At 44.3% G+C, this 27,355-nt stretch overlaps 1 protein-coding gene across 1 annotated transcript; it reads left to right on the plus strand.

Moving 5' to 3' along the window:
* Positions 1-159: 159 nt before the first annotated feature.
* TCEA2 (transcription elongation factor A2) lies at positions 160-26,039 on the plus strand. Its single transcript, XM_020814397.3, has 10 exons — positions 160-394; positions 6,684-6,746; positions 9,539-9,644; positions 10,571-10,652; positions 17,738-17,871; positions 18,519-18,575; positions 20,495-20,649; positions 22,040-22,186; positions 23,533-23,604; positions 25,790-26,039. The coding sequence occupies exons 1-10, from the start codon at positions 194-196 to the stop codon at positions 25,796-25,798; spliced, it is 1,026 nt and encodes a 341-aa protein (XP_020670056.2). The 5' UTR covers positions 160-193; the 3' UTR covers positions 25,799-26,039.
* Positions 26,040-27,355: the final 1,316 nt, after the last annotated feature.

Raw genomic sequence — 27,355 nt, forward strand, 5'->3', positions numbered from 1 at the left:
GACGCAGAACTTCAACTCCCACAATGCTTCACGGATCCCCACACAGCCGTCGCCGCGTTGCCCTCCGGGAGCTGTAGTCCCGGCTCGCCCTTCGGATGCGGCCGTTGAAGGAGCCCGAGGGGCGCGGCGGGACTACGTTTCCCGTCGTTCCTCGGGCCTGCGCAAACAACGGAACAGGCGGCCGTGTGTTTATATGTGTGTGTGTGTGAGGCGGTCGCTGCTCTTTCCGCGGCCGGCCGGACTGCGGCACGGTTCGCTCGGCAGCCTCTTGGGGTTCTTTTCCTCACCCCCGACAGCCCAGGACGAGCCGGGGGGGGGCGGCGCCATGGGCGGGGAGGAGGAAATCGTGCGCATTGCCAAGCGGCTCGACAAGATGGTCGCCAAGAAAAGCGCGGTGAGTGAAGGACTGGCTCCGCCGCAAGACTGACGGGCACCGACCGACCGACGGAAGGACGGCCCGGTTCCCTTCATTTTGCCGCCCCTTCAGGGGGGGAAACAGGCGGGGAGGCAGGCGCCAAGTCTTCCCGAAGGCCGCCCGTCGTCTTCAACGCCCTCACAGAGAGAAGGCTGCCGCTCAGCTCCTCAGAGGTTTTTTTTTCCCCCTCGTCGTGAGGGAAGGCAAGCCCGCCAGCGCTCCCCTGCTCCCCACTTCGCCTTTTCCCCCCCCCCTCGTTGCCTTGACAACAACGCTCCTGCGTCCCGAGAGACTGGCCCCGCCCCCCAGCAGCGCCGTCCCAACGGCTTTTTCCCTCGTCGCCCCGCCCCTGGCGCTTAAAAAAAAATAAGCCCCGCCCCCGGCGCGAGGGTCAAGCGCCGCCCACATTCTCCCGAGCTCGCTCGGCCCGCGCTCTAGCCTTCCTGCTCCCTCCCAGCTCAGCCCCCCCGCCCATTCTCGCTCGCAGCTCGCCCCGCCCCTTGGTCCCGCCCCTTCTCGCCCTCAGCCACGCCTCTCTCTTCCCTTTAGTCCGGGACGTCCTGCCTTTTTGGTCCTTTTTTTTTTTTTTTTTTTTTTTTTTTAATTATTTTATTTTATTTAGAAACAAGGATAGAGGGTACAGAAAGAAAGAGGGGATAGGAAAGGAAAAATAGTTTTTGGGGGATAGGAGAGCATAAAGTATAACATCATCCAATCAATTCATATTACTAATACATATCAACTTTTTGCTTTTTCACAGTTTGATTACCCTCCTGCTTTTATCTTATCATTTAATTTTAATTTTATTCTATGTTATTCCAACATCGTCTAGTAGCTGCTGCCATTTATACAATACATCCCATCTTTCCGTTTCTTTTTGAATTGAACAGTCTTTCAGCCCATCTGACAGAATATCCATTTTTTTCACTTCCCATATTTTCACCATAAAATTATCTGGTTTCAGTATCTCTGCCTCCTTAAGATTTTTGTCATAGTACTTTTTAATTTTGGAAGCTGCATGGGTCACTGGATAACTCTCTACTGCATTCATATTACCTGGTGTCATGTCTAATACAGACGATTCTAAAGTCTGTACAACTTCATTTAAGTTTTGTTTGGCATCTGCTGTCCCCTCTTTCGTCCCTTTCATCAAATTTTCTATTTTGCTAAGACCTGCATTCACTCGCTGGAACCCTGTTAATATTAGCCTTTGTATATTAATCTGCCATTCCTTTTCTATTTCTTGCACCACTATTCCAGAATTTTGGGATTGAAGAGACCAAGCCTCCATTTGTTCTTTTGAATTTTTGGGGTCCATCTCAGGCTTTGGGGTTTGTTTAAATACCACAATAATCACCCCCTAGAAATCCTTCCCGTTTCCACAATTTTATCAACAATTCAAACCCCTCATCATAAACCTCCCCTTAGATCTCCCTCCAATCTTTGTCCAGATATTGTAGTATAAAAATCAACTTTTAGCCCAGCAAATACAATATCAATTAGAACCGTGACGCAGTCATTTCTTCTTCTCCTGAGTTCAGCAAGCTTCTATTTTTAGACTCACACGTGGTCACAAACAAAACAACAGTCACAGAGTCTCAAACTGTCCAGTAGATTGTCCTTGGAGCTCGTCTTGTGATCTTCATTAACCCCTTAATGCTCCTTAGTCCAGTCGGCCACGTCAGCTCCAACCACCAGATTCTATTATTTATAGTTCACAAAGTCCAGAGAAGGCAAAGAATAACACACTGCATCCACCGAAGTCTCTTAAATCCAGTCAGACGGTGTTGCTATCTGGGATTTTTCTCCAGAAACATAAGATTTATTTTTCCATCTCAGACTCTCGGCTTTAGAATCAGCCTGGCGTTTTAATAGTTCACTTGGAGAAGCTTAGTTTCGCTTTTGAGTCAGACTGATAAGATAAACCCGCCGCTGCATTATTCTTTCTGCCAAATAATTTCATTCTTATTTCAGCTTAATGAGGCTGTTTCATAAATCAGAGGCTTCGGCTTACTTACTTGTTATATATTTTTAGTTTATATTGAGTGCTCTCCTCTCCCCCGGTAAAGGGTTCCTCGCGGCTCAGTGCCAAAAAATGGCGCCCGCTCCGGTCTGTGCACGGTGATTTCTTCAGAAGAAAAAAGTCCGGGTCTGCCTCCCTTTCTTCTCCTTCTGCTGCTCACCATCTGCTTCAGAGAGACTTCTTCTAGACTCTCCTTTGATCCCCATTTCAAAAAGAGGATCCTGGACCGGAGGGTTCCAGCTTTTCCAGAGAGAGCTCCTCTCTGGAGTTGCTGGCAGCACCGCAACAAAGCCCCGCCTCTCCTGCCTTTTTGGTCCTGATGAGGGTTCAATTTGGCGAATGTTGGTTTTCGTTTCCCATTTAGGTTTTTCAGCGAACAGCTCACAGAATGGGGGTGCTCAATGGCTTTCCCTCCTGCTGTATCTTAATATTTGCATTTTTAACATCTTGGATTCTTGCATGTTTATTGGTTCTATTGCTTTTTAAATGTTGTAATGCCGCCCAGAGTAGACCGTTGGTCTAGATGGGCGGGGTATAAATCTAATAAATAAATAAATAAATGAACAGAGGTGGTCCAGGGGAGCTCTGCTTTAAAGGAAGAATGCATGAGGGGTTGTGCAAGAAAAGCTTAAAATTGGGTTTGAGGATGTGCAGGGTATTGTGTATTTTTGGTTCTTATCTATGGCCTGGAATTATTGATGGGAAAAAAAAAAAAAAGCTAGAAAAATTTGCAGCGTGGCTTTATTTTATTTATTTATTTGATTTATACCCCGCCTATCTGGACTACCAGACCACTCTAGGCGGCTTCCAATACAAAATCAGACAATAAAACACAGGTAAGTACATGATAATTCAGTAATGGCTGCAATGAAATAAAGGATAGGGAAAAGTAAGAAAAAAAATAAAAAATCAAGAGTTGGCTGGAGGGAAGGCCTGAATGAACAACCATGTTTTCATTTGGGTTTTAAAGAATTTAATGGGTTAAGAGGATGACCCACAAAGAAATAGTAAAAAGAATGAATGAAGACTAAGAAATCATGAAATCCTAAAATGCTGGGTTCATATGATGAGACATGAAAAGTTGCAATTGCTAGGGTGGATTATTCAGGGTAAAATAAAAGCAGCACAGGAACGAAGTTATCTGAAGAACCTTGGAGACTCTTTTCTGCAACTTCATCTTTTAGAACTGCCCTCCCCAGGAAGGGTCATGTTGCCATCCAATGTCTGGTAGTAGAGGAACAGGAACAAGAAGAAAGGGAGTTCCGTAGGCCAAAGTAAATGTGCTGATATTCTCACCATGAACAAGGATCAGAAAATATCAGTTGCATGAATTCTTTTGTCTAAAGCTGGGCTGGGCAACAGTAGTAGTTTTAGAAGAGGTTGCCATGTTAGTCTGCGCTAGCATGTCAGACAAAAACACCACCACCACCACCACAACAACAAAAAAATAGACAACTCTGGTACCTTACAGACTAACTGCTATATTTGAATGTGAGCTTTCATGGACAAATCCACTTCCTCGGACATTAGACATTTTTTTTCTTTTCCTTTTGTTTTTGCCTGAAAAGGAAACCTGTTTTGATTCCAGTATTGCTATAGCACCGAAGTCCTGTAGGAAAAGATGGGGCTCTTTATTTTAGCCTTTCCAACCTGTCCTTTCCTTAGTAACCCTAATAGTCCACAGTCATCACCTGTCAGCCCTAGAGGTAAAGGTAAAGGTTCCCCTTGACAATTTTTGTCCAGTCGTATTCGACTCTAAGGGGTGGTGCTCATCCCCGTTTCCAACCCATAGAGTTAGCGTTTTGTCCAAAGACAATCTTCCGTGGTCACGTGGCCAGTGCGACTAGACGCAGAACGCCATTACCTTCCCACCGAGGTGGTCCCTATTTATCTACTTGGATTTGCATGCTTTCGAACCGCTAGGTTGGCGGGAGCTGGGACAAGCGACAGGCGCTCACTCCGTCGCATGGATTCGATCTTACGACTGCTTGGTCTTCTGACCCTGCAGCACAGGCTTCTGCGGTTTAGCCTGCAATGCCACCACGTCCCTAGAAAGCCACGTCAGCCCTAGAAAGGTGTTACAAAAAATGAAAGAGAAATGAAAAAACAAAAGTCTTAGTAACACTTTAAGCTCGTATAAAATAGCCCACATTTAGGAGGTTTTTTTAAAAAAATAATGGCCTCTCTCCCTCCCTCTCTGTCCACTCTCTGTCATTCTTGCAATATAATGACCCACAACATAAACCCAAAGTTTAACACATGATAGTTTGCCATAAAATCTGATTTCAGGACAGCTTATCCTGCCCACAGCACAAATTGCAAGCAGTCACAATGATGAAAATAGGGAATTTATGCCAGTGTAAGTGCAATTACAGCAATTGCAGCTGGAAATTGCTAGTAATTAGCAAGTTGCTGCTTGCGTTCCTGGTTGTGTGTCTTGTCTGTGCAATTTGACTTGTGACCAGGAATGAAAGTATTGCTATTATGTGCTGTCACGTCACTTCCGACTAATGGTGTTCCTATGGATGAATGGCCTCCAGCCCTGCTAGACTCTGGTAAGTGGCAGCTTATAAATTCGTGATACTGTACTTTGCTGCCATGATTTATACAAATACAGTACACTTAAATCCCTGGTAAGTACCCTGTAGGCTTTTGGCCAGTGAGCTAATTTGCCTTGCAAAATGTGCACAATTTTTCAAAGGTGAAAAGATAGCATAAAATACTGAGCATTATCTGTGCTGGTTAAGTGTATAATTTCTCCCGCTTAAAAAAAGCCTTTATCTTTTGGAATGCCTTCGATCTTTTAGTATAATACAATAGCAAAAGGATAAAGCAAATATCTAAGTGAGCCACGTAATTATTATCCTGCTGTTTAAAGAGATGGTTAAAAACTCCAGTGAAATCAGAAATGCTAGTTTGAAAGGATTTGTATTTTCCTGACTTTCAGAAAGATGAAGAGGAACAGCTTTAATGAGAACAAATAGTGTCTTCTAGATACTATCGCTCCTGGCTTTTTTTTTTTCATATCAATCTCATGGCCTGTGCAATTCTGGATTGTTCTGGGGATTAAATCATTTTCAGAGGTGAAACAGAAAAACAAGCCTGTTTTATAAATAATGGAAGGTCGAAAGGGAGAGGGGCCGGTTTAAGCCTCCTCCTCCGTTTGTGGTTACTCGTACTGGAGAGGTTTTTTTTTAAAAACCCAGAGCATTTACTGATTGAACCCAGCAAGAGAGCCCTTATCTTATGAAATGGGTAGGGAAGTTGCTCTGGAGTTGGAGACACATTCCAGACGATTTACTTGGCTAGCCCTCGCATTCCTTTATCAGACCTTGACAGGGCATAAAAAGTGGGAAGAGACAGATGCAAGGGGGCCAGGTGAAACCGGTTGACTGAACATCCTTTGCAACCTGCAGATTTATTTAACTACCTGGATTTGGTGTTTTCTAAAAGATTTTTAAAAGCTCATTCATTCATTTCATTTCATTTATTTAATTTATACCCCGCCTATCTGGTCCGAAAGGACCACTCATCTGATCTGTTTTGTGTGCTGCTGAACACACACTTCTTTCACTTCTGTACAGTCTTCCACTTAAAAGAGTGGTTGGCAACTCTCTGTATCCAGATTGGTTGCAGAAGCCTTGTGTTTTGGAAGCTCCAGTGTGTTTTGGTGGCGATTGTGCCGCTGGCACCACCTTCTTTTAAGCCATCTGTTTTTGTTGACTGCTGTTTCTTCTGTTTCGAATAAAAAACAAACAAACAAACGTTGGCGTGATTGGTCAAGAACACTTTATTTATGTATTTATTCGATTTATATCCCGCCCATCTGGTATATTCTACCACTCTGGGCAGCTATTATACACTTGCATATTATAATGTGACTGGTAGTTCTTCCTTCCCCTGTGTGTGTGTGTGTGTGTGTGTGTGTGTGTGTGTGTTTATTTGTTTGTGTGTGTGTGTGTGTGTTGCTTGAATGCTGCAAGGTGAAAATTGTTCAGTGGTGGGAAAACAATAAAGTTGTCTTGATTTGAGAAACATCGCGCAATGTAACACAACAGTTGTTTGCTGCAAGAACTGCGAGTTTAACCAGGCGTGTTTGTGTTCCTCAAACAGCATTTTCTTTGCTCGGCTTGATTTTGAAATTAATAATTCGCTAGACATGTTCTCAGTTGCTTTTGTGAAGCAAATTGGACTCATGTTGATTGTTAGGTAGTGTTAATATGTAGCATTTTTTTACTCTTCCAGGAAGGAGCAATAGATTTACTGAAAGAGCTGAAAAGTATGCCAATAACTCTGGATTTACTGCAGGTAAATTGTGTTGGTGGATACTCCTTGTGTTTTACCCTGCTACCAGCCTCTTGCTTCTGCTTTGGCATCTGTTTATCTAATGCAATGTGCAATTTTTTCTTTTTGGTTCTTCAGTGACATATCTACTTTGATAATCTCTACTGCAATGGCATTTGTGATGGCTTGAGGACTAAAGAGCTGATGATCATTAGCACTAATATTTTCAAAATTTGGTTGGCACAATCTCTTCAGCTCATTGAAATCAGCCAGAAATGTCGATGCAGAATTTTCAGATATTTTGAAGCCATTTGGTGAAAATTATTTTCCTTTTGGGGAAAAACCCTTAGAGACGAAGAATTTTTTTTTTTGGAAAAAAATTAAAATGCTTATTTTCACATCTGAACTAAATGTATTTCAGTGTCTTAAAAAAAACTAAAATAGTTCATTTCTAACTTAGAATGCAAGATTGTACTAGTTATGGTACTGGAATTGGCAATGTACTGTGCACTATGGAGAAAAGTTACAAATTGCTGTACCCTCCATATCCTGAACAGATCATTGTTTTTGCCATCCGAGACGTAGAAAACAGAAATTAAAACAGAGTGTATTATTTAGATACAAGCAGTCTTGCTTCTGCAGGGCTGTCTCTACTAAATGAGAAAAATCAAAAGAATGCAAACGGGCTGCCAGCAGTGAAACCCATGTTCCTCTCATGCAGATGGCAGCACTCACTAGTTGCAGAAATACATCTCGTATGGGAGTGCCAGTATACGTCTGTAGCATAATGTAATTATCCTTGTCTATTTCTGTAGATTGTTTTGCATGCTAATCTTAATACTCTGCAGTTCCTGGCAGTCTGAGTAAGTGAAACCTTACCTTGAAAGGTGTTTCACTATTTTAGCAAACCTTTTTTGATGTCCCCCCCCCAGTTTAAGAAAGCCTTATGATGCTACTAAGAAAGTACCCCTGAATTTTCATCATCGTCATCTTAGAACTGCCAAGTTGGAAGGGACCAATTTTCCTAGTTTTCTCCCAGACTTTCAGGACTCTAGCCAGAAGGATGTGTTTCAAGAGTTGTAACCAAGGTGCATGAATCATGATTCATTCAGATAATGTTATGGATACCAGATTAAGAAGTTGTTGGGAGAACCATATAATCTTATTCTTGTAAAATAAAACAGCATCAGCATTATTCTTGCTCCAGGGTAACTGCAAGGAGCACGCTGATACCCAGAACCTGGTACATTTTCAGAATAAGTGTTTACTTGTTATTGTGGGGTATTCGGGCTCTTTGGCCGTGTTCTAAAGGTTGTTCTTCCTAATGTTTCGCTAGTCTCTGTGGTGTCCTCTGAAGAGGCCGGCCACAGAGACTGGCGAAACATTAGGAAGAACAACCTTCAGAATACAGCCAAAGAGCCCGAAAAACCCACAACAACCATTACATCCTGGCCGTGAAAGCCTTCGCGAATACATTGTTTACTTGTTAGTTCTTATTTTTAACTCTTTGACATTACTTGTATAACTTACTATTTTGAGAGTAGTACCTCAGTAATGTGTTACATTTCTAAGGTGTTACTAACACGTTACTTTTTAGTTACTTTAAAAAAAGTATTATTAAATATAAAAAGCAAAGTAAATCCGAAAATGGTCTGAACCCTGTCTAAATGAGTCCTTGGCTTTTCCTATTTAGAATCAATGAATAACAGTATGGCTGGAATCCTATTGGTAGTTTATGTATGTGTAAGTGAAATTGCATTAGTTGTGGTGGCAAACTGTTGCCGATTAATGAGATGCAATCCATGTTCCTGGTTACGTAACTATTGCATGATTGGGCACCTGGCCAAGAATGCAACCAACCCCTGGCTAATTAGTGCACTTCACTCTAGTGACTTATTCAATTCCACTTATGCACTCAAAAACTAGTACTAAGCTTTGAGTACATGTTACACCACAAAATAATGAGATTACTAGTTGTTTCAACATTTATTTTGGGGGGGGGCAATAATATTCTTGCTTCTCGTTACCCCTAAAAGAAGCACATTGCAAGAAATGTAATTACTTCTATTGCATTATTTTCAAGCATTGGGAACAGTTGCTTGTTTGCAAAGTCAGGCCCTTGTCATCTCCATTGAAATAAACATGCGTAGCAGACCCAGGTTGTTAAAAGGACGGTGTCTCAGTGTAATCTGGCACATTGCTTCCCTGAGTGGTCATCTTGACATCTAGTACAAAATCTACCGGGAAATCCTGATGGTGAGCAATGCGCTCTAGCCCCAAGCTGCCTCTGAGAATCCTGTGCCCAGAGGTTTATGTTCTGTCTGTTGAGAGTAGAAGGCTTAGACATATTCCTCTCCTCTACCCATGCTTCTCTTTTAGCAGTCATCACAGTATCCTGTGATTGTGAATTCTTTAACTGAGCTTTAAGTTTCATCAGGAAGTGTTTATTTGTTTTATCTTGACCGTGCTGCTAATCAGTTGACTTGCACGCTTCCCTAGCTCTAATGTTTTTGGAGAGTTACAGCCCATTCAGCGCCCTGTCTCCAGTTGGGTAAGTCCTTGATGTCCCCGGGAAGAGCAAGACAGAACCCAGGTCCTACACAGAATGGGCAGAATCCTTTCTGGCATGAATAAGAAAAGGGTTATAAAGAACTGAAACGAAAAAAAGTGCTGTTTCATTGAACGAAGCAAGCACAAACCGTTACAAAGCCTGAGATTTGGCCTTTGTCTTTAGCTACTGCTTCCTTTTTGTGGGAACTTTTATCTAACCAGCCTTAGTCTGATGAATTGGTCACTCCTTTCTTATTGGCTTGCAGTCTACCCGGATTGGGATGTCTGTGAATGCGCTTCGGAAGCAAGCCACGGATGAAGAAGTGATCACACTGGCCAAATCACTGATCAAGGCCTGGAAGAAACTTCTAGGTAAGGAGAAAAATACTTTTGGATAGTTTTACTTGAATATAAGATGGGTGCTGCTGATTTAGATGGAACGATCCATCAGGGGAGTCGAACTGTGGCCCTCCAGATGTTCTTGGACTTCAACTCCCAGAAGCCTTCACCACCACCTCTGCTGGCCAGGATTTCTGGGAGTTGAAGGCCAAGAACATCTGGAGGGCCACAGTTCGACACCACTGATCTAGCCAGTTGCTCATGCAGAGTTAGTCCACAAGCAGGGCAACCCCCCCCCCCCACCAGAATCATTCCCCTCCTTTCTTCTCAGAGTGTCTGTTACCTTACAGTCCTTTTGTCGATCATTTGAGTCAAAACTTGCAGTCCCCACAATTCAGTTAACAGAAGATGCATCTCCTGGTTGCCTTTTAAAAATTGTTTCTTAACATTGTAGAACATTCATTACGTAGGAAGTTGGACTATAATGTTAGTACTGAAAATATGCCTGCTCTTATTCCTCTTAACGAGCAGATACTAGTATCAACCCAAAAACATAACTTCAGGCAATGCTCGGAGAACCATCAGACTGATGAGAACAAAATCCGTTTTCTAGCCTTTGGGGCGGACCCTTTATTGCTGGGAGAGGCATCTTCTTCTCTTAACTTTTGGTGGTGTTGCTCTTCAAGGCTTCATAAGCCACTGTGATCAGCAGAATTATCAGAGAAATGAATGCCCGGGTGCAGGAGGCTGGAATGATGTATTTTGCCATCATGCTGAACCGTGTCTCTGCTTTTGCCCAGAGTTTATACACTGGGCTGCCCGTATGGATCATTTAAGAATGATCAAGCAGTCAGACGCTTTTAGACATCTGCTGGGTACAGAGAGAGGATCTCAGTCCGGATGGCAATTAATTCTGTTGTTGCTTCTTCTCTTCCCTGCGGCTCTTTTACGATGTTCAGATGCCTCCGAGGATAAAAGCGACGAGAGGAAGAAGAACTTGCCAGCTTCCTCAAAGGAGAGTGGCAACCCAAGAGACCAAAGGTAATGCTTCCCTTTAGCCAGAAATGGTGTTGCTGTATTTGGTCCTCTCTCTCCCCCATCTTGGCACCACAATTAATTTCCAGTGTTAAAACAGAATGGGATCATTTTGTCTTTATATTGACATATGAAGGCTGCTTAGAGGGAGAGAGTGCTACAGGGAGATCAGTCAAGGTGGTGACTTTTTTAAAAAAAAGTTAACAGTTGTAAATAAAACAAAAATAAATGTCTACAAAACACAGCAGTGTTTCTGAGATTATTTTGATTGTTTATGATTTGGTTCACCTTCATTTCTTCTTCATTCAAACCTCATGTGTTATTAATAAAAACATTCCTTCTGGTTTTGTTGATTTACTTTGTGGCTCTTTTCCACACTTGTTAACCCACCCTTCCTTCTGTCCCGCATGTACCGTGCAGACACACACTCATACACATGGTTTCTTCCTTAACCGTTGAGTTTAGGAAAGCTCTTTAGAAAGAAAGAAAGAAACAGTAGAAAGAGTAAAAGAAAGAAAGAGTAGAAACAGCGGGCCATGCAGCAATCCTGCAACCTTTCCAATCTAAGCTCAGTTTACAGCAGTCCCTGTCATGCATCAGATTTGTACAAATTTTCATGAGTCCCCAGCCCAGTTGACACATGAGTTTTCATTTCTAGGAGATAGTTTATACTGGCGTAGTCTCTCTGAGATTAGAAAGAACTGTGCTGGATCTGACCAAAGGCCTATCTAGAACAGCATTCTGTTCACACGGTAGCTGACCATTTGACTCTGGGAAACTCTCTAGCAGAACATGAGTGCAACTGTAACTCCTGTATTCTATTCTCCAGAAACTGCTAGAGCTGATATTGCCATCTTGAATAATACTCAGTGGCCAAAATCTTGTTGCGTAGTGTAGTAAATTGCACTCAGATAGACCCATTGAATCAATGGGTATTTCATGAGTCAAATCCCGTGTAAACGCTATGTTTCCAAATGCTAAAGTCACAACAAGAGTTGTGACTTTAACATTTGAACCAATGGAACATTCTGAACCAATGGAACTAAAGGGGCTGACTTGCCAATTTCCTTCTGATACAACGAGCCTTCCTTAGTTGTGACCAAATTCCTTCTGATACAATGAGTAACTTCCTTAGTTACTATGCTAAGCGACAGGATTTCTCCCATTATTTCCTTTAAAAATACTAGAGGAGACCAATTTGAATCAGTGGAACTTATGGAGGAGTTGACTTACTAAATTCTCACTGATTGAAAGGGCCTACTCTAGTGCAATGTACTGTGCTATCAGCATTTTAGCTATTGATGGTCCTAGCCCCCACAAGAGAAAGGGCGTTTCTATGAATATGTAATAATGCTGGTAGAAAAAAATGTTCTTTGGATAAAAACACAAGGCCATATAACTAGCCAGGTGTTCCTTAAAATGTGGCTCCACAGTGACCAACCACTTAGGAGCTGGTTGTCTGAAGCTTTCAGATGTAACACATTTTTGTAACTATTTAACAATCTGGAGAAGCTGACTTTGCAATGAAATCCTGATGTTGCAGATGTCCAGTGCTCCACATGGTTAGGCTAACTGCTATGTCCATTGTCAGTTATGTTACTTTTTCTGTGCGGTTTGGGATTATATGTTTTTCTCCTAAATTCAGTTCCTTTGCTAGGTGCTTACCATGGACATATCTGGGTTTGGCCTTTTATTTTGCAGTGCTTTTGCAAAGAGTTTTTGTCTGCAACAGACAGAATCTTGATTGTGTTTAATGGCAGGAACAAGATCACACCTGCTGAGATTTTAATTCCTTTGTTCCATATCTCAGTCTGTAAATTGGAGAGGTAAGAATTAGAGATGGGCACGAACCAGTTCGTCGTGGTTCGTAAAGGCGGCAGCACAGGTGTTATTGCTCCCCTCCTCCTCTGGCTCAATCAGCCCCTCACCAGGCCTAGCGCCCTCGCTTCCAGCATCATCTCAACTGATCTTCCAGTTCTGGCAATGGCTCAGGCTTCTCTGCCCCGCCCTCTTGTCTGATCTGCCAATCAGACAAAAGGGTGGGGCAGAGAAATCTGGGCTCTTGCTCGTGACTGGGAGATTAGCTAAGGAGGTGGGAAAAGCAAGCAAGCTGGGCTTGGTGAGTGGCTGATTGGCTGAGGCTGTGGAGGGGAGCAGCAGGACCTGTGCTGGCACCTTTATGAACCGGGACGAACTGGGACAAACCAGTTTGTGCCCTTCTCTATCAAGAATCTGCCAGAGACTGGAATTCTGTTGATGGAAGTATGCCTGTGGAAAGCTGATGTTGTTACCAGCAGGGAGTGATCTTTCAGAAATTAAACACTTCCTACTTCTGCAGCCCCCAGGTCTCCTCTATAATCCCTTTCATCAAGTGGGAACCATGGGATGGGAGGAGGAAGACTTTAATTACTGGAAGTTGCATCTGGGGATAATATCCTGGCGGGGATGATTTTTGATCATGACTCCCTCCTTCTCTCATGCAGCTTCCACATGAGAAGAGGGATTGCACAAACTGAGTGACAGAAGTTGGGTGTTTTTAATTACTGAAAATTGCTGCCTGCTAATGATGTCATCAGCCTTCTGCAGGTATCGTTATGCCAATAGGATTTCAGCCACTACACTAGGCCATTAGCCCCGCATCACACAGGTAAATGATAGTCATAAGAAACATGGCTTGGGTTTGGTCAACCTTTTCATCGGTCACCTTGTGTTTTTGTGGTTTGGGTTCATAAGTTTGGGAAGTAGCTCAGCTACAGATTTGCTTCACACAACTGTTTTGCCACATGATGCTCCTTCCCTGGTGATGGATAAAGTAACAGCAACCCTAGTCTTTTCACATTATCTGTGGGGCCTTTCGTCTTAATTAATGCATGGCTTGAGTGCACTAAGGCAAGCCGTGTGCTTTCTTAAGCCAAACTGTAGCTGTTTGGTTGAGACTGTTCCCATTCCCATAAGTGAACTGTGAAAGGAAATGGATAATACTTCAATGTGCTTACGAGGTTAACAGCTTCAGCTGAGCTTTGTGGCAGGGCAAGCCATCCGCCATCCACCTACACAAACAGAGAGTAAACATGCGCTGGGGCTTGTTAGAGCAGCCAGTCCTGGATTACTCAAGCCGGTGAGTTTTCCCACATATTTCAGGGAAGGACTGCAAAAGTAAACACTCAGGGTGGCAGAAATGCCACCATAACTTAAACGGGTGGTGGAGCCAAACTTCCCCATTGAGTCTGTAGAGCCAGAAGGCGGGAGTGCAATTCCCCACTTGTGTCTCCCAGGAGAAAAGCCACTTTCGGGAGAGTGCCACCAGAAGCCACCAAAGATAGGAAGGTCAGTTCTGAGCAATTTATACCTCAGAAACCCTGGCAAAGGTGGTCATAAGTCAGAACTGACTTGATGGCACATCCTTGTCATTTGATATGACCATCTATGGTCTCCTGAGCAGCACAAATTCCTTGGGCATTCTGAACCGTAAAAAGCTTTTCTGAACTTGCCAGCCCGAAATACGCGCTTCCTGCAGCTTCAGGTCCGTGAGCGGTTGGGCTGGGACACAAGGGAAGGGCCCCTGCGGAGTGTGACCTCTTGGAAAGGGGCCTCGGCCCTAATCTGCTAATGCCTTCTGCGTGACGCAAGGGTGCTCCGTAGCAGAGAGTGAAAAGCTCTGATCATGGCTTACCCGTTGGAAACCTTTGGATCTAACAGCTGTCCTCTTCAATAAAACGTAGAGTCTAGATTCTCAGATCTAGTAGGCAGATCTCAAATATTTACTCTTCTGTCCAGGCGTGCTGGTTGGCCAACATATCTCCAGCATCCCGTATATAATAGCTATATGCATTCTGTCACTTCAGTTCAAGGCAGGCGTTGCATGGCGTGCAGGATGCATGCAGTTCTCCAATTTATTTATTTATTTTTGTCAGCCCTCCATGGATTTCCCCCTCAAAACTCACTGAATAGTTTATCTCTGAAAAATTGGTAATGCAACTCCCAACTTGTTTTCCATCTTGTTTGCAGTTATTTTATGCTTATATCACCTTGCTTACACTTATTTAGTGGATATCTATTATTTCAGAAGTAACTTTAATGTAAAACTATTTTTCAATCTCTCTCTCTCTCTCTCTCTCTCTCAGTCTAACTGATTTGGAAAGTTTTCGGTCACATCTAGTACTTCTTGGTTTCTGATAACAAATTAACTTTGAAGGAGTCTGTGTGACTTGAAACCCTTGCTGAAAAGCAATATCAGACCACAAAATAAGCACAGAAAACATACACGCAAGGTATAAAATAGGTGGAATCTGACTCTCAGCTGACTGAGAGCAACTGCTTCTGCTTTGACTGAAATATGAGATTAGTTTTTACGTTCCTGGACCACTAAAAACCTCTTATGAGATTTGTCAAAATGTCTGTTTTCCAGTACTATGGAATGTTTTGTCCCTCTGCATCAGTGACTCCAAAACTGATGTCCCCAGATGTTCTTGGACTACAATTCCCAGAGACTCCGGCCAGCACAGCGAGTGGCAAAAACTTCTGGGAGTTCTAGTCCCAAAAGATCTGGCCACCCAAGATTGGGAAGCCCTGCTCTAGATGCTGTTAATGTCCCACTGCTGTCAGTGCCCTCCAGCCAAACCGGTGGTTGGAGGAGATGTTCTCCAGCAGCATCGGAAGGGCTTCACATGCCCCGTGGCATTGTTGAGATTAAATTAGTTCAGACGGAAAGGTGTTTTGTCAGGCAAGGGGGCTTGGTGCAATCCAGTAGGGGAGTTAGCATTTACTGTTGCAGGATGAACAAAACAGGGCACGTCTTACTGGGAAATTGTCCTGCCTAAGGACCTTAGAGATGAACTTATTTTAATGAGCTTTCACAGAATTTAGTCTTAGTAAAATACATTCCGAAACAAACCTTAGTGATCATATAGATTAGTTACTGGGACGGAAGGAACATTCCGTGAAGTGATTGATCTGGTATAATTTAGTCGTTGATCGGTGAGGCGTAGGTTTCATTTTTGCTTTATTTTTCTCTGAGTAAAATTATTTGGTGGGGGCTGAGATAAGGCCCTCTTGTAGGACATATCAGAGAAAACGACAACAACAAAAATATCGAGACAAAAATATTGTGGCACATTAAAGACGAATTGCTATATTTTAATGTGAGCTTTCTTGGGTCAAATCCACTTCCTCGGACATAAGATTGAGACCGTAGGAACTGCCATATTTATATGCAGCCCCATGACCAAGCGGGGATAGATATAATAGATAATGTGACAATGGTTCGTTAGTAAACGAATAGGGCTATCAGGCTGTGAATAATTTCAGTTATGGGTCTCTGAAGTAACAATAGCATAGTTGAGACAGATGGCCAACAATGTGAATCAACGTAGGATTTCATATTTAGTAATGACTTAAGAACCCCTGATTGATGTTCAGTCCTTTTAAGTGGATTTCCAGCTTTAGTATACACTTTATCACAGCTGTATCTCATTTTGTGGTACCCTCCCCCCCAAATGATGACTTTCAGGTCATTCAATGTGTGGATAATGCTGAAATTTCTGAAAGCACCCAAAATCTCATGGCAGGACACACCTTTCCTCTTGCTTGGGTCATGGGCTGCCTAAAATGTTCTTGTTAGGATTACAAAATAATATATGTATCTGATATTGCTGCCTTCTTTTACACCCAGAATTGGGAACCATATACATAAAACAAAATTCAGCCTTAAAGGTTTAGCACTAGTAGTAAAATGAGAGAAGTCGAACTCCAGAATAATGCTGATCTCTGTTCCTTTCTATAATCCTGTTTTTTGTACACTCATGAATACAGACACTGGTAATATTATTATTCTGTTAGAAACTCAGCTCATTATTTAGACACTTCTAAGAACTCTACAGCGTGGTGGGTTTTATCTTGGTTTCGTGGGGTGCTATTTCCACTGATCATTTTATTGCCTGTGTTTTATATTTTAACATACTGCACAATGGTTATTTGATGGTCTGAAAATATAGTCAGTCGATTACCGTGTTTCTCCGAAAATAAGACAGGTTCTTATATTAATTTTTCTTCCAAAAAACACAGAAGGGCTTATTTTCAGGGGATGTTTTATATTTTTCCATGTACGACAATCTATGTTTATTCAAATACAGTCATGTCATCTGGTTGGTGCACAAGGGTGGAGGGCGAGGTTTCATTTAACTGGGGCTTATTTTGGGGATAGGGCTTATATTATGATCATCCTGAAAAATCCTACTAGGGCTTATTTTCAGATTAGGTCTTATTTGTGGGGAAACAGGGTAAGTTCATTTTTGATTCAGGGTATCTTATAGCTAACTCTGGCCCACTCTTGGGATTGCATGTGGAGATGGGCCTTTGTTCTGATCCAGTAGGACTGTGATGCTCATAATCCCAATTGAGTCTACTGTCAAAACAAGGGATTTGATAGGAGGCTTTTAGTTGAATTTGACAGTGGCGTCCTGCCATCCAACAGGAATTGATCCAGGAAAATTCACACCAGGTTTACAGATTAAGAGAGTACATGGATCATAGCTCGGAAATGCCGTTTTGAGCTCACAATATGCCAGCATGCATACGCTACGGTGGGTAACGTCATTAAAAGACAATATTTAAAGCTAAGAACAATGAGTATACAAATATTTTTTTTAAAAAAAATGCTACTCTGAGAAATGGAAAACACAAAAATGGAAAACAAGCAGTACTAAAATCGCACACAGGTAGCTAGTTACGAAGGGAAGGCTTGCCTAAAGAGAAAGGTCTTTGCCTGCTTGTGGAAGGATAGCAAAGATGGGGCAAACCGGACGTCCAGTGGCCATGAATTCCAAGGTTTTCAGCCACCAGATTGTGAAAGAAACGGAATAAGGTCACCTTGTTCCATCCCTTGATGGGGTCCTTTTGGGGGTTTGAAAAATTTCGAAGTACAGGTTTTTTTTTTATTGGATGATTTTGTGATTCCATGATTCTGTGAATCAGTTTTGGGAGCTTAGATTCTTTTTCAAAGTTTACCCAGTTTTACATTCTCTTGCGCTCAACACAGCTTGATCTCCGTCCTGTGGACCAAGAAATTCTAACCTGCTCAGTGTCTCTTTTAGCTCCACCAAAAGACAGGATCCTCCGAAAACCCCCACTACTCCAAAAATCACCACCTTTCCACCGATGCCTGTCACATGTGACACCGTGCGTACCAAGTGCCGAGAAATGTTGACCTCTGCTCTACAGACGGACGGTAAGGAAAAATTGTTAGCTGTTGCCCCTTTCTTTCCGTATGTCTTTTCGTTCTTTACCTTCCTGAATCTTTGCATTTATAAAACGTCCTGTGGTTGGTTGGTGTTAATAATGGCTGCTGTGAAACTGTGGGCTTTCTCAGAGTGATGTGCTATTCTGTGCTCATCCCGGTCCCACTGTGGCATTTTCTACCCATTTCCCACTTTTCCTAGGTCACTTTTCTTTCGTTGTTGTTTAGATAGGATTTTGGCATTTATGCTAGGCCAATATGAAGAGGTGCTCTAGCTAGCACTCATTGAGTGCTCTATAATTCTTTTCTAAAAGATTTATTCTGATGGTGTTGTAAAACTCTTTTTTTAAAAAAAAAAGTTTAACTGTATTGGTTTTTATTTGAGTTTACTTCCACCCCAAGTGTCCCTTTTTGGCCAGAAAGGTAGGATATGTATTACAATAATAATAATAAAAAAACCCAATAAGCTACAGAGAATTGTTTGAGTTGGAAATGTATCTGAAATCTATGCTCTATGTTCTGGACCTCTGAGTGCAGAGGGACCCCTGCGTGCTATGAAATTTGTCTATCATTCTCGCCTGCTGGCCCTTTTTTGTCCGTTAGAGGAGTCTGATTAGTTTATTCCTGTTCCTTCCCAGGTGACTATGTAGCTATTGGCGCCGACTGTGAGCAGATCTCAGCCCAGATAGAAGAATATATCCTTGCTTGGAAAGAATTTGAGTGTTGTTGTTGCTGTTGTTGTTTTTATTTTTATTTTTTTGGAGCTGCCACTGTTCCAGATGTTTTTTATATTTAAGTCTCTCTGTACAGCGCAACACGCTGAAAAGTGTTTGGCCATGGCTTTTTCCAGAAAATCTCAAGAAGCATACAGGTTGGACTGTTTTTTTTTTAGGATGTTGTTGAACTCTTTAGAAAGGATCCCTATACTTTAGCAAAATGCTGTAAGGCAGGGGAGAAAAAGGAGAAGCACAATCCTAAATAGTCAATGTGTCTGATGATTGAGAGTAAGCTATCTGTGGCTATACTGAATCCAAACCTACTCAGCCTAGAGATGGTTTAAAGTTACTTTGAATTAGAGTAAGACCCCTGTATCTGCAGGGGGTGAATTCTAAGTCCCCCACAGATGCTGAAAAATGCAGATTATAGCAAACACTAATATCACAGCAATTGCTACACATAGCTTGTTCTCCGGCTCCCTCTCGTGGCCAGTTCTGGTAATTTCATAATTAGAAATATATATTTATAGAAAAAAAAATTCTTCTAAACATTTGCATATTTTCAGACCATAGATCGGTGAACCAGTGGATGTTGGTCCTGTCAATAAGGGATGTGTGTGTCCCTCCTGTGCCTGATCCTGGCTTGATTTAGTGCTGGCCTTGCAGCTAGCTATGAGTCTGGGCAGAGCAGGATCTAACAAAGATTAGCATCTTCTTCTGCTTTTTTTAAAAAATGGCTCCACTACCAGCTGGGATCAGGTGGAACAACTGTGCGGGCCGATCTGAGATCAACTGGTGCAGGGAAAGTGGGGCTGGCTCCAGAAATGTTGCCCATGCCACACCCATTATCTAGCTGGCAGATCTTTGAGTCTGGATTGCACTACTGCCTGTGAGCAATGCCCAAGGAGCAAAAGGGAAGAACAGGTGAACTGGGAGCAGCTTAATCGGGAGCGCAACCCATTGGACCCTATGATGGTCTGGAGCCCATTGTGGTCTGACATATTCTTGGAAGGAAATGTATGTCCTAGTCCATATTTCCATGAGAATAAAACTGCTTCCAGCGATGGGAGCCACATTTGCGTTGCGTTGCAGAGGGTTCTGACGATGTCTTCATGTCTCTAGGTTAGGCCTGGGAGTGAAGGTGGGATCTGGAGAGTAGAGACCTCCAACGCAGGAGGGGGTAAGGAAAGAAGGCCCCTTTGAAGAAGGAGATAAAACCCTTTGACTTACTTCCCGTGATGGTTTTCCTCCTCTTTTCGTTGTGGAGAGATCTGGAAAAAGGGCGTTTTATAGAATTATGGAATCATCGAGTTGGAGGGGGCCTCTAAGGCTACCGGGTCCAACCCTCTGCTCAACACAGGGATCCAAATCAAAGCAGATCTGGCAGAGAGAGGTCTAAATTTCTCCTGAATGTCTCCAACCTTGGAGTGCTCAACACCTCTCAAGGTCATGGGTCCCATGATGATCCTGCTCTAACAGGTAAGAACTTCTTCCCGATATCCAGCCTAAATCTGGCTTCTTGGAGCTTGAGCCCATTATTATGTGCCCTGCACTCGTGGGGTGACGGAGAACAGATCCTGCCCCTCCTCTGTATGATTACCGTTCAAGTCTTCGAAAAGGGCTGCCCTATCACCCCTCAGTCTTCTTTTCTCAAGGCTAAACAGGCCCAGTTCTTTCAGACTTTCCTCACAGTTCTTGGTTTCCATGATCATCCTTTCAGAGGACTTCCCCGGATGGTCTCTCCCATTCTCCAGCTTCTCTCCAGGTACAGAAAAATACAGGGTCTGTGAACCCCCCCCCACACCCTTTTTTTAACAAGACAAGCCACGGCAATAGGTCATTGTGGCAGGAGCTCAGACAAAAATCTCTTGGGCTGCTCCTTAACGGCTTTTTTGCACGTATCTACCAAGAGGTCAAGAACACGGACTTGAAATACAAGAACCGAATCAGGAGCCGCCTGTCCAACCTGAAGGACTCCAAGAACCCCGACCTCCGCAAGAACGTCTTGTGCGGCGTGATCACCCCGGAGCAAATTGCCGTGATGACCTCGGAGGTGAGAAGGGAGGTCTTGCAGAGCCTGAAAGATCCCGAGGGGGTGGCTTGCTGGCGGCCCGCCCGCGTCCCTGCAGAGCTAGGAGCCACGTGGCCGGGTTCTCAAAATTCTCCAGAGCCTGTGTGGGGTGTAGTGGTTAAGGTGTCAGACGGGGATTCAAAAAACCTGGGTTCAAATCCCCACTCAGCCCTGGAAGCTCCCTGGGGGGGGGGGGGGTTAGGGGGAGGAAAGCCCTGGAAAAAAGCTCTCCTGGAACATCATCCTATGCCTGCCTTAAAAATTTTATCAGGGTCAGCATAATTTGGAAGTGGTTCATCACGCACATCATCCCCACTACCGTTCGCACAGCAGTTGTTCACGAGGAAGACTATCCATTGAAGGGCCAGGAGTCTTATATTTCGTTTGATTGGGGGCGGGGGGTGCCTGGGTGGATTCCCAGAGGGACCGAATATAAAGGCAGGAGTCTATGATAAACTTTAAGGACAACGAAAGAACTTCACGCCTCTGAGGTTAAAAAAAAAAAAGAGAGAGAGAGAGAAGGGAGCTGCCGGCCTCTCTTTTATTCCAGAGGGGCCGAGTTGGCTACTGTGGAAAACAGCCTGCTAGCCAGGAGGCCCCTTTCCTCTGGTTCAGCGTGGCTCTTATGTTAAATTAGGCGACATTTCTGTGCTCCTTTTAGCCATCCCCAGCTTAAGTGGTGTCAAGCTTGCTCAAGAGTAGCTCCACTTTTTGCAAGGGTATGAATGGAGTGGAATCGCTCCTCTGTTCGTGATGACAGAGAGTGAGGCAATGTATGATTGCGGCTAGCTTTGTATACGCAACAGACCCCAACCTTTTTGAGTCGCTGCTCCCTTTTATAATAGCCAAATCACCTGTGATTCCCCCCCACCCCTCGCCACCACATTTGCATAAAGAGGGGGTTTTAATGGGGCAAAGTCGTCCCACCTGAGAAAGTGATTTCGTTCTCCCTCAAAGGGCTGGTTTCTCATAGACACACATACGTACTCTGAAAGGTCAAGGAAGAAATTATTTTAAAAGGTTTATGATTCCCGGTGTGGTGTATTATAGAGTGACGGACAAGGACTTTGGAGAGCAGGGATTCAAATCCCCACTTGGTCCTAGAAAGTCACTGGGGAGTAGAATTGTTAAAGCCACTCCTTGAACATCTCACGTAACCTTGGAAGCCCTTATTAGGGTTGCTCTAGGTCACTTCCAGCTTGGTGGCACAGAACACATACAACATACATAAGGCAACCCGCACCCCTATCAGAAAACACTTTGTCATGACCCTCCGGCTGGGAAACACGGATCTTTTGCAGAAATGCTGCCGACAGATACATAAATGAGTGACTCGACCTGAGATCATGCGTTCACCTTCTTTCCCTGAAAGGAAATGGCCAGCAATGAGCTGAAGGAGATCCGGAAAGCCATGACCAAGGAGGCGATCAGGGAGCATCAGATGGCCAAAACCGGAGGGACCCAAACGGATCTCTTCACCTGTGGGAAGTGCAAGAAAAAGAACTGCACCTACACTCAGGTAAGGGCTTCAGGCGTCCCCACAGAGCCACCTGAAGGGATCCCCATCCATGCCCTGCTTGGAGAAAGGGCGCTTCTCACATGATCCATAATAGAGACGCTATCTGTAACCCCTGAGGGAAGGGAAGGCTGCTCTTTATTTACTTACGGAAACAGAGAGAGAGAGAGAGAGAGAGAGAGAAAAGAACAGCAGAGATGTCAGACGTTCAGGCTAATAGAGCAACTAAGATTACTCATCTATCTGTAAGGAAGATCAGTGTTCTATTCAAAGAAAGGAATGCAACATTGGCCAGAGGTGGTGAGCTCTCTCGGGCAAAGCCTTTTCTTGATGCAGATTTCTGGGCCCACCAAGAAAACTTCCCTACAAATTGCAAATTACAGTAGGGATGTGGTATCCGCAGGAGATCAAATCCAAGCCCCCCACCCCCAGATGGCAAAAAATGCAGAAGCATGGAGTGCTGTACATCGAATGGTCTCTTCTCCCCTCTAGTGGCAAGTTCTGGTAAATACATGCTGGGTGTTTTTAGTGTTTTCATGCAGCAGATAAATGAATCAGTGGATACTGATCCCGTGGATAGAGGGGTCCTACAGTAGTTTGTGTTTAGTCAGCCTTTAACTCTGTGTTAAAACACCTGTTCCTGCAAAGAGTCAGTTTGCAAAAGAAGCTGGTCTTTGTCCTTCCTCAGGATTAACATACACTAGAAATTGGCCATGTTAAAAATTTAATTATCTGCTTTCTAAGAATGGGGTGGATTTTTCCAGGTGGCACATTTGTCAGAAATCGCCATTGTGAGAAAATCACGGGGAGAGTTCAACGTTGTTTATGAATGCGCTCTTCTGCAGAGAACTCGGCTTTAAAGGGTTCAGATGCCTTTGGAATATGGCACATGGTTCTGCTCACCCCTCTTCTGGTAGGGTTTGCTCGATCTGGAGAAGACACCAAAGGGCAACGAGAATGATCCAAGAGTAGACACGCCTTATCTATGCAGGGGAAAAACAAAAGGCCTAAAACATTTTTATTTGGGAGAAAGATGACAGCGGCACATGATTAAGCGGAAAAATTAGGATTTTACCAAACAGTCCTCTCTTTCGCTCTTGCAATGTAGAACTTGGAAATGTCCAGTGCATCTGATTCACAGCATGCTTTAGAGGAGACAAAAAGGAAAGAAACATCATCCATATGTAAAGTTGGCGGTGGTAGTGGATGAAGGCGTGTGGGTGAGGTTTAGATGCCCCGTCTTGGCCACTGGAACTAAGCGAGTGCATAGGACAGAAGGGTGACATGGAAAGACAGCTAGTTGGCCCCTGTTTGTGCTCCTCCTGAGATGTTTTGTCTCTCCCACACAGGTGCAGACCCGCAGTTCAGATGAGCCCATGACCACTTTTGTGGTGTGCAACGAGTGTGGGAATCGCTGGAAGGCAAGTGTTACCAGACCCCTTTCGGTCAAAGGGTCAAACTCTGGGCAATACCATAGTACTGTCAGTTCTTCTCCCTGAGCTGGCTCTGAGGTTGATTGGAGGGGGGGGGAGTGTCAAGGTGTCGAACCCTTTTCCTGCTAGCCATTTGTCTACCCAAATTTGCCTTCTTCCCTGCTCACAAAGCATAAAGTAGCCGTGGAGGGCAGCAGACAAGGGAAAAGGTTAAGCCGTCCTTCCCTACAGCCATTTCTCAGCAAAAGCAGCCACCTTTTGTGGTTCTTTTTGCAGGGTTTAATAATAATAACCTTTAAACGGCAGAGCTGGAAAAGGGACCCTATGGATCATCCAGTCCCTACCAAGAAGACACAGTGGGGAATTGAACCCCCAACCTCTGGCTCCGCAGCCAGAGACCTTAGCCACTGAGCTAACAGTTCTGTTGTTACTATTTTGAAAATCAGCAGGAAAAAAAAGAATTGTGGTACTATTTGTAAAGCATTAGTTGCAAAAGGTAGTGTGGATTTGACTCTGGGCAAGTGAAAGGGTACCATAGGCCCTGCTTCAAGACTGAAATACCCTTGGCCGATTTGGAGAGAGGGGTAGTGTTGGTCCATTTGGAATAAAAAACAAGGGGTCCCAAAGAGGTATGATGAGGTCTGCCCGAAGATGTCCTGTTGGCCACTGGGAAGGTTTAAGTCCTCATTCCATTTTATAAACTAAGAGACTGTGTTGTAATTTGCCTTTGAGAACACCCCCTTTCACTCTCGAGAAACAGATGCCTAAACCCTGCTGGTCCGTGTAGGTTTAAATGCAGAGTTTTGTACCCTGGCCAAAAGCTTGCATTTTGTGCAGAATAAGATTTCCAACTTATATGGATTTTATGGCAATCTGTTCTGACTTCTCTTAAAGCATCTCAGTTGTTGTTGTTTTATTATTTTACTTGCCAGCCCGTGCAACAGAGGATGATTTCAATTGGCCAGATGACGTTCTTCTGCCATATTTATGATTTGCCCATTGAAAACCTCTCGGCACTTTGGGGCTGCCGCAAAGAGATTCCCGGCATGATTGGCATTTTTCAGAAAGCTTCAGAAGGCGAACGACTCGTTGCCAGAATACCAAACGGGTCACAGGCTCGCAAACAGCGTGAACAGCAGTTGTGACTAGATATGGGCACGAACCTCGATTCGGAGGTTCGTGCCAGTTCGTACACATGACTCTACAGATGCCGCACATTTCCTTCCCCTTGCCTCCCCCGGCTGGATCCCCCACGCACCAGCTGGCACACACACCTCTCCTCCTCATCCTCCTCTCTGGCTATTCAACCTGTCTCTGGCAGGACCCCGGGGTTGCCTGTCCTGCCTCCTTATCTGAATGGGCGATCAGCCAAAGAGGTGGGACAGAGAAGCCCGTGCGCCCGCCAGAGGCGAGGAGGAGAGGAGCGTGCACCAGCTGGTGAGTGGGGGATCCAGCCATGGAAGCAGGAAACGGCAGCACGCAGCACCTGTAGTGCTGTACGTACAAACCAGCGCCAACCTCCGAACTGAGGACTTCTCTAGTTGTGACTCCCCCCTTTGCCATTTAATGGCTGCACTGAAGACTGTGTTACCTATTTGTTGCTACACCCACCAGCCCTCTTTCCTTGGGGTTTGAGATTGATGGTTAAATCCATTGATAGTGTCGACAGCACCCAATTATTTGCTGGTCTGTAACTTTTTCTGACTGTATAGCCAAGAATTTTAAATGATTAGACTTTGGGATTCTGGTAGCTAGAGCTTAGCCTTCTTGGAGTCGAAACTCTCAGCTCCATCTCCCACCTAGTTCTCTCCTCTACAAGTTCCATCTTTTTGTTGCCAACGGGGTGGATAAAAATCGAGGATTTAAAAAATCCAAATCGATTGCAAACCCAATTTAATTTTTTTAAATGATTTTTTTAAAATGGTAAAAAAATCCAATTTTTAAAATGTAAATTGAGATGTCAGTCAATTTGATTTCAATCGAATCCCCCTTGGTTGCCATCACTGTTGAACCACAAACCAACTACACTGCAGAGAAAGTAAAAAAGAATTATCTTTTTTTCTCTCCTGTGGACCTGTAGCTCTTTTGCCTTCCAGGACAGACCAAGCTTGGGGCAGGGAAATACTTGGCTTCTTCCCTAACTCTCTAAAAAAAATCCTTTCCTCTCTTGCAGTTCTGCTGAGACCTCTCTGACTGGAGCACCCATCATCTGTCCTGGGCCGGGTCTCTGCCACACACCTCCCCGACCAGCACTCTCAGAACAAATTTGTCATGTTTCTCTGGCCCCGACTTTGCTTTGTGCTCTGTACATTAGCCAGGTGAGGAAGGCGTCCGCACTTCTGTGGAAAGGCGCGCCAATTGGAAGCCGGAGGTGCCAAGCAGTATTGTGAGGATTTGGAACTGTATTAAACGTTTTGTTTGCTTGTTGTTGTTTTTTTTAAAAAAATATCGGCCAAGTGTCTCATCTTGAATCTCAAAATGCTCCACTGCTTCTTGTGACTTTCCATTTGTTCCAGTTGCCTCTTTTGGAAGCCAACGTGAACGTTTGTTGAACTCTTTAGCCCGGATGGGGCAGGCTCCCGCTCTTGACACAGAGGGGACCCCGTTCTGTCTGCAGCTGCTCAAGCGGCTCTTTCTGCCGTTGTCACCGAAACGATATGTCCCCTGCGGCAAACAGAAATACATCTCTCCCCTGCCTGAGGAGGAGGCAAGGACCGAGCGGTCTCTGATCTTCATTGGTAGAATTTCTTTTGGGGGCGAGAGTTGAGCCAGGTCAAAAGCTGGAGGGACCCGCTTTTGTTAGGTGCTTGGGCAGAGCGAGACACAGCCGCAAGGAGGTGGGAATTCGTGAGGATCCCCTCTTTTGCTAGACCCACCCGTCCCAGTGCTTGGGGTGCAAAGCAAGCTTTTATTTTTGAGCACTCTTTCCCAGCTTTCTGGTTGAATGTTGTGGAAGGTGGGCACTTGACCCTTCGCCTACGCTATGCACTTCCGGCCACGCTCCCCAGTTGCAATTCTCTGTCCTAGACAAGAATTCTAACCACTCGCCCTTTGAGAGAGGGGGCGGAGGAGGACTCTGTCGGACACCCCTCGCCTTCCCCACTTGGACCAGGCAGTTTTCCTGATTTGTTAAGGGCTGGAAATGCAGCCTGTGATGAAAGTTAGGGCTCCAGCCTCCATCTGGGCTGGTGCGTGTGTTTTGGGTGCGTGAAACGAAGGAATGCAAACCCACCGTGGAGTGGAGCAATTTGGCCAGCAGGCCAACCCACCAGGTCTCTGGCATTTCTGGGGAAGGTGCATTACCTACACGAGCGTTATCTGAGGCTGGCAAAGGAGACATCCTGGAGGAGAGACGCGGACCACTAGCAAAGGAAGGCGTCAAGAGCAGTGCTTGAATATTCAAAGTCGGTGGAGGGAGAGCAAGAGAAGCAGTGGCTTATCTTGGCTGGTAAGTGCCAAAGGCCAGCCGCTCAACCCTGTTAAAGATAGCCTGTAAGAAAGATGTAAGGCACCGTGCTTCCCCCATAAATAGAAAGAGTGCACTTTTGTGGAAAGGTGAGAGCACACAGCTCTTTGCAAAAATTTTTAAAAAATACACGCTGATGCAATTCGGATTGCAGCTCTCACCCTTTGGCTGCATCCAGCGATCTATGCCTGTTTTTTTGTTTTGTTATGTGTACAGTTGCAAACGAACAAAAATAATAAAATGCCTAAGTGAACAAGGCCGTGAGCTCGTCCT

This window comes from Pogona vitticeps, chromosome 4 (assembly GCF_051106095.1).
Source record: "Pogona vitticeps strain Pit_001003342236 chromosome 4, PviZW2.1, whole genome shotgun sequence".
NCBI classification, from domain to species: domain Eukaryota; kingdom Metazoa; phylum Chordata; class Lepidosauria; order Squamata; family Agamidae; genus Pogona; species Pogona vitticeps.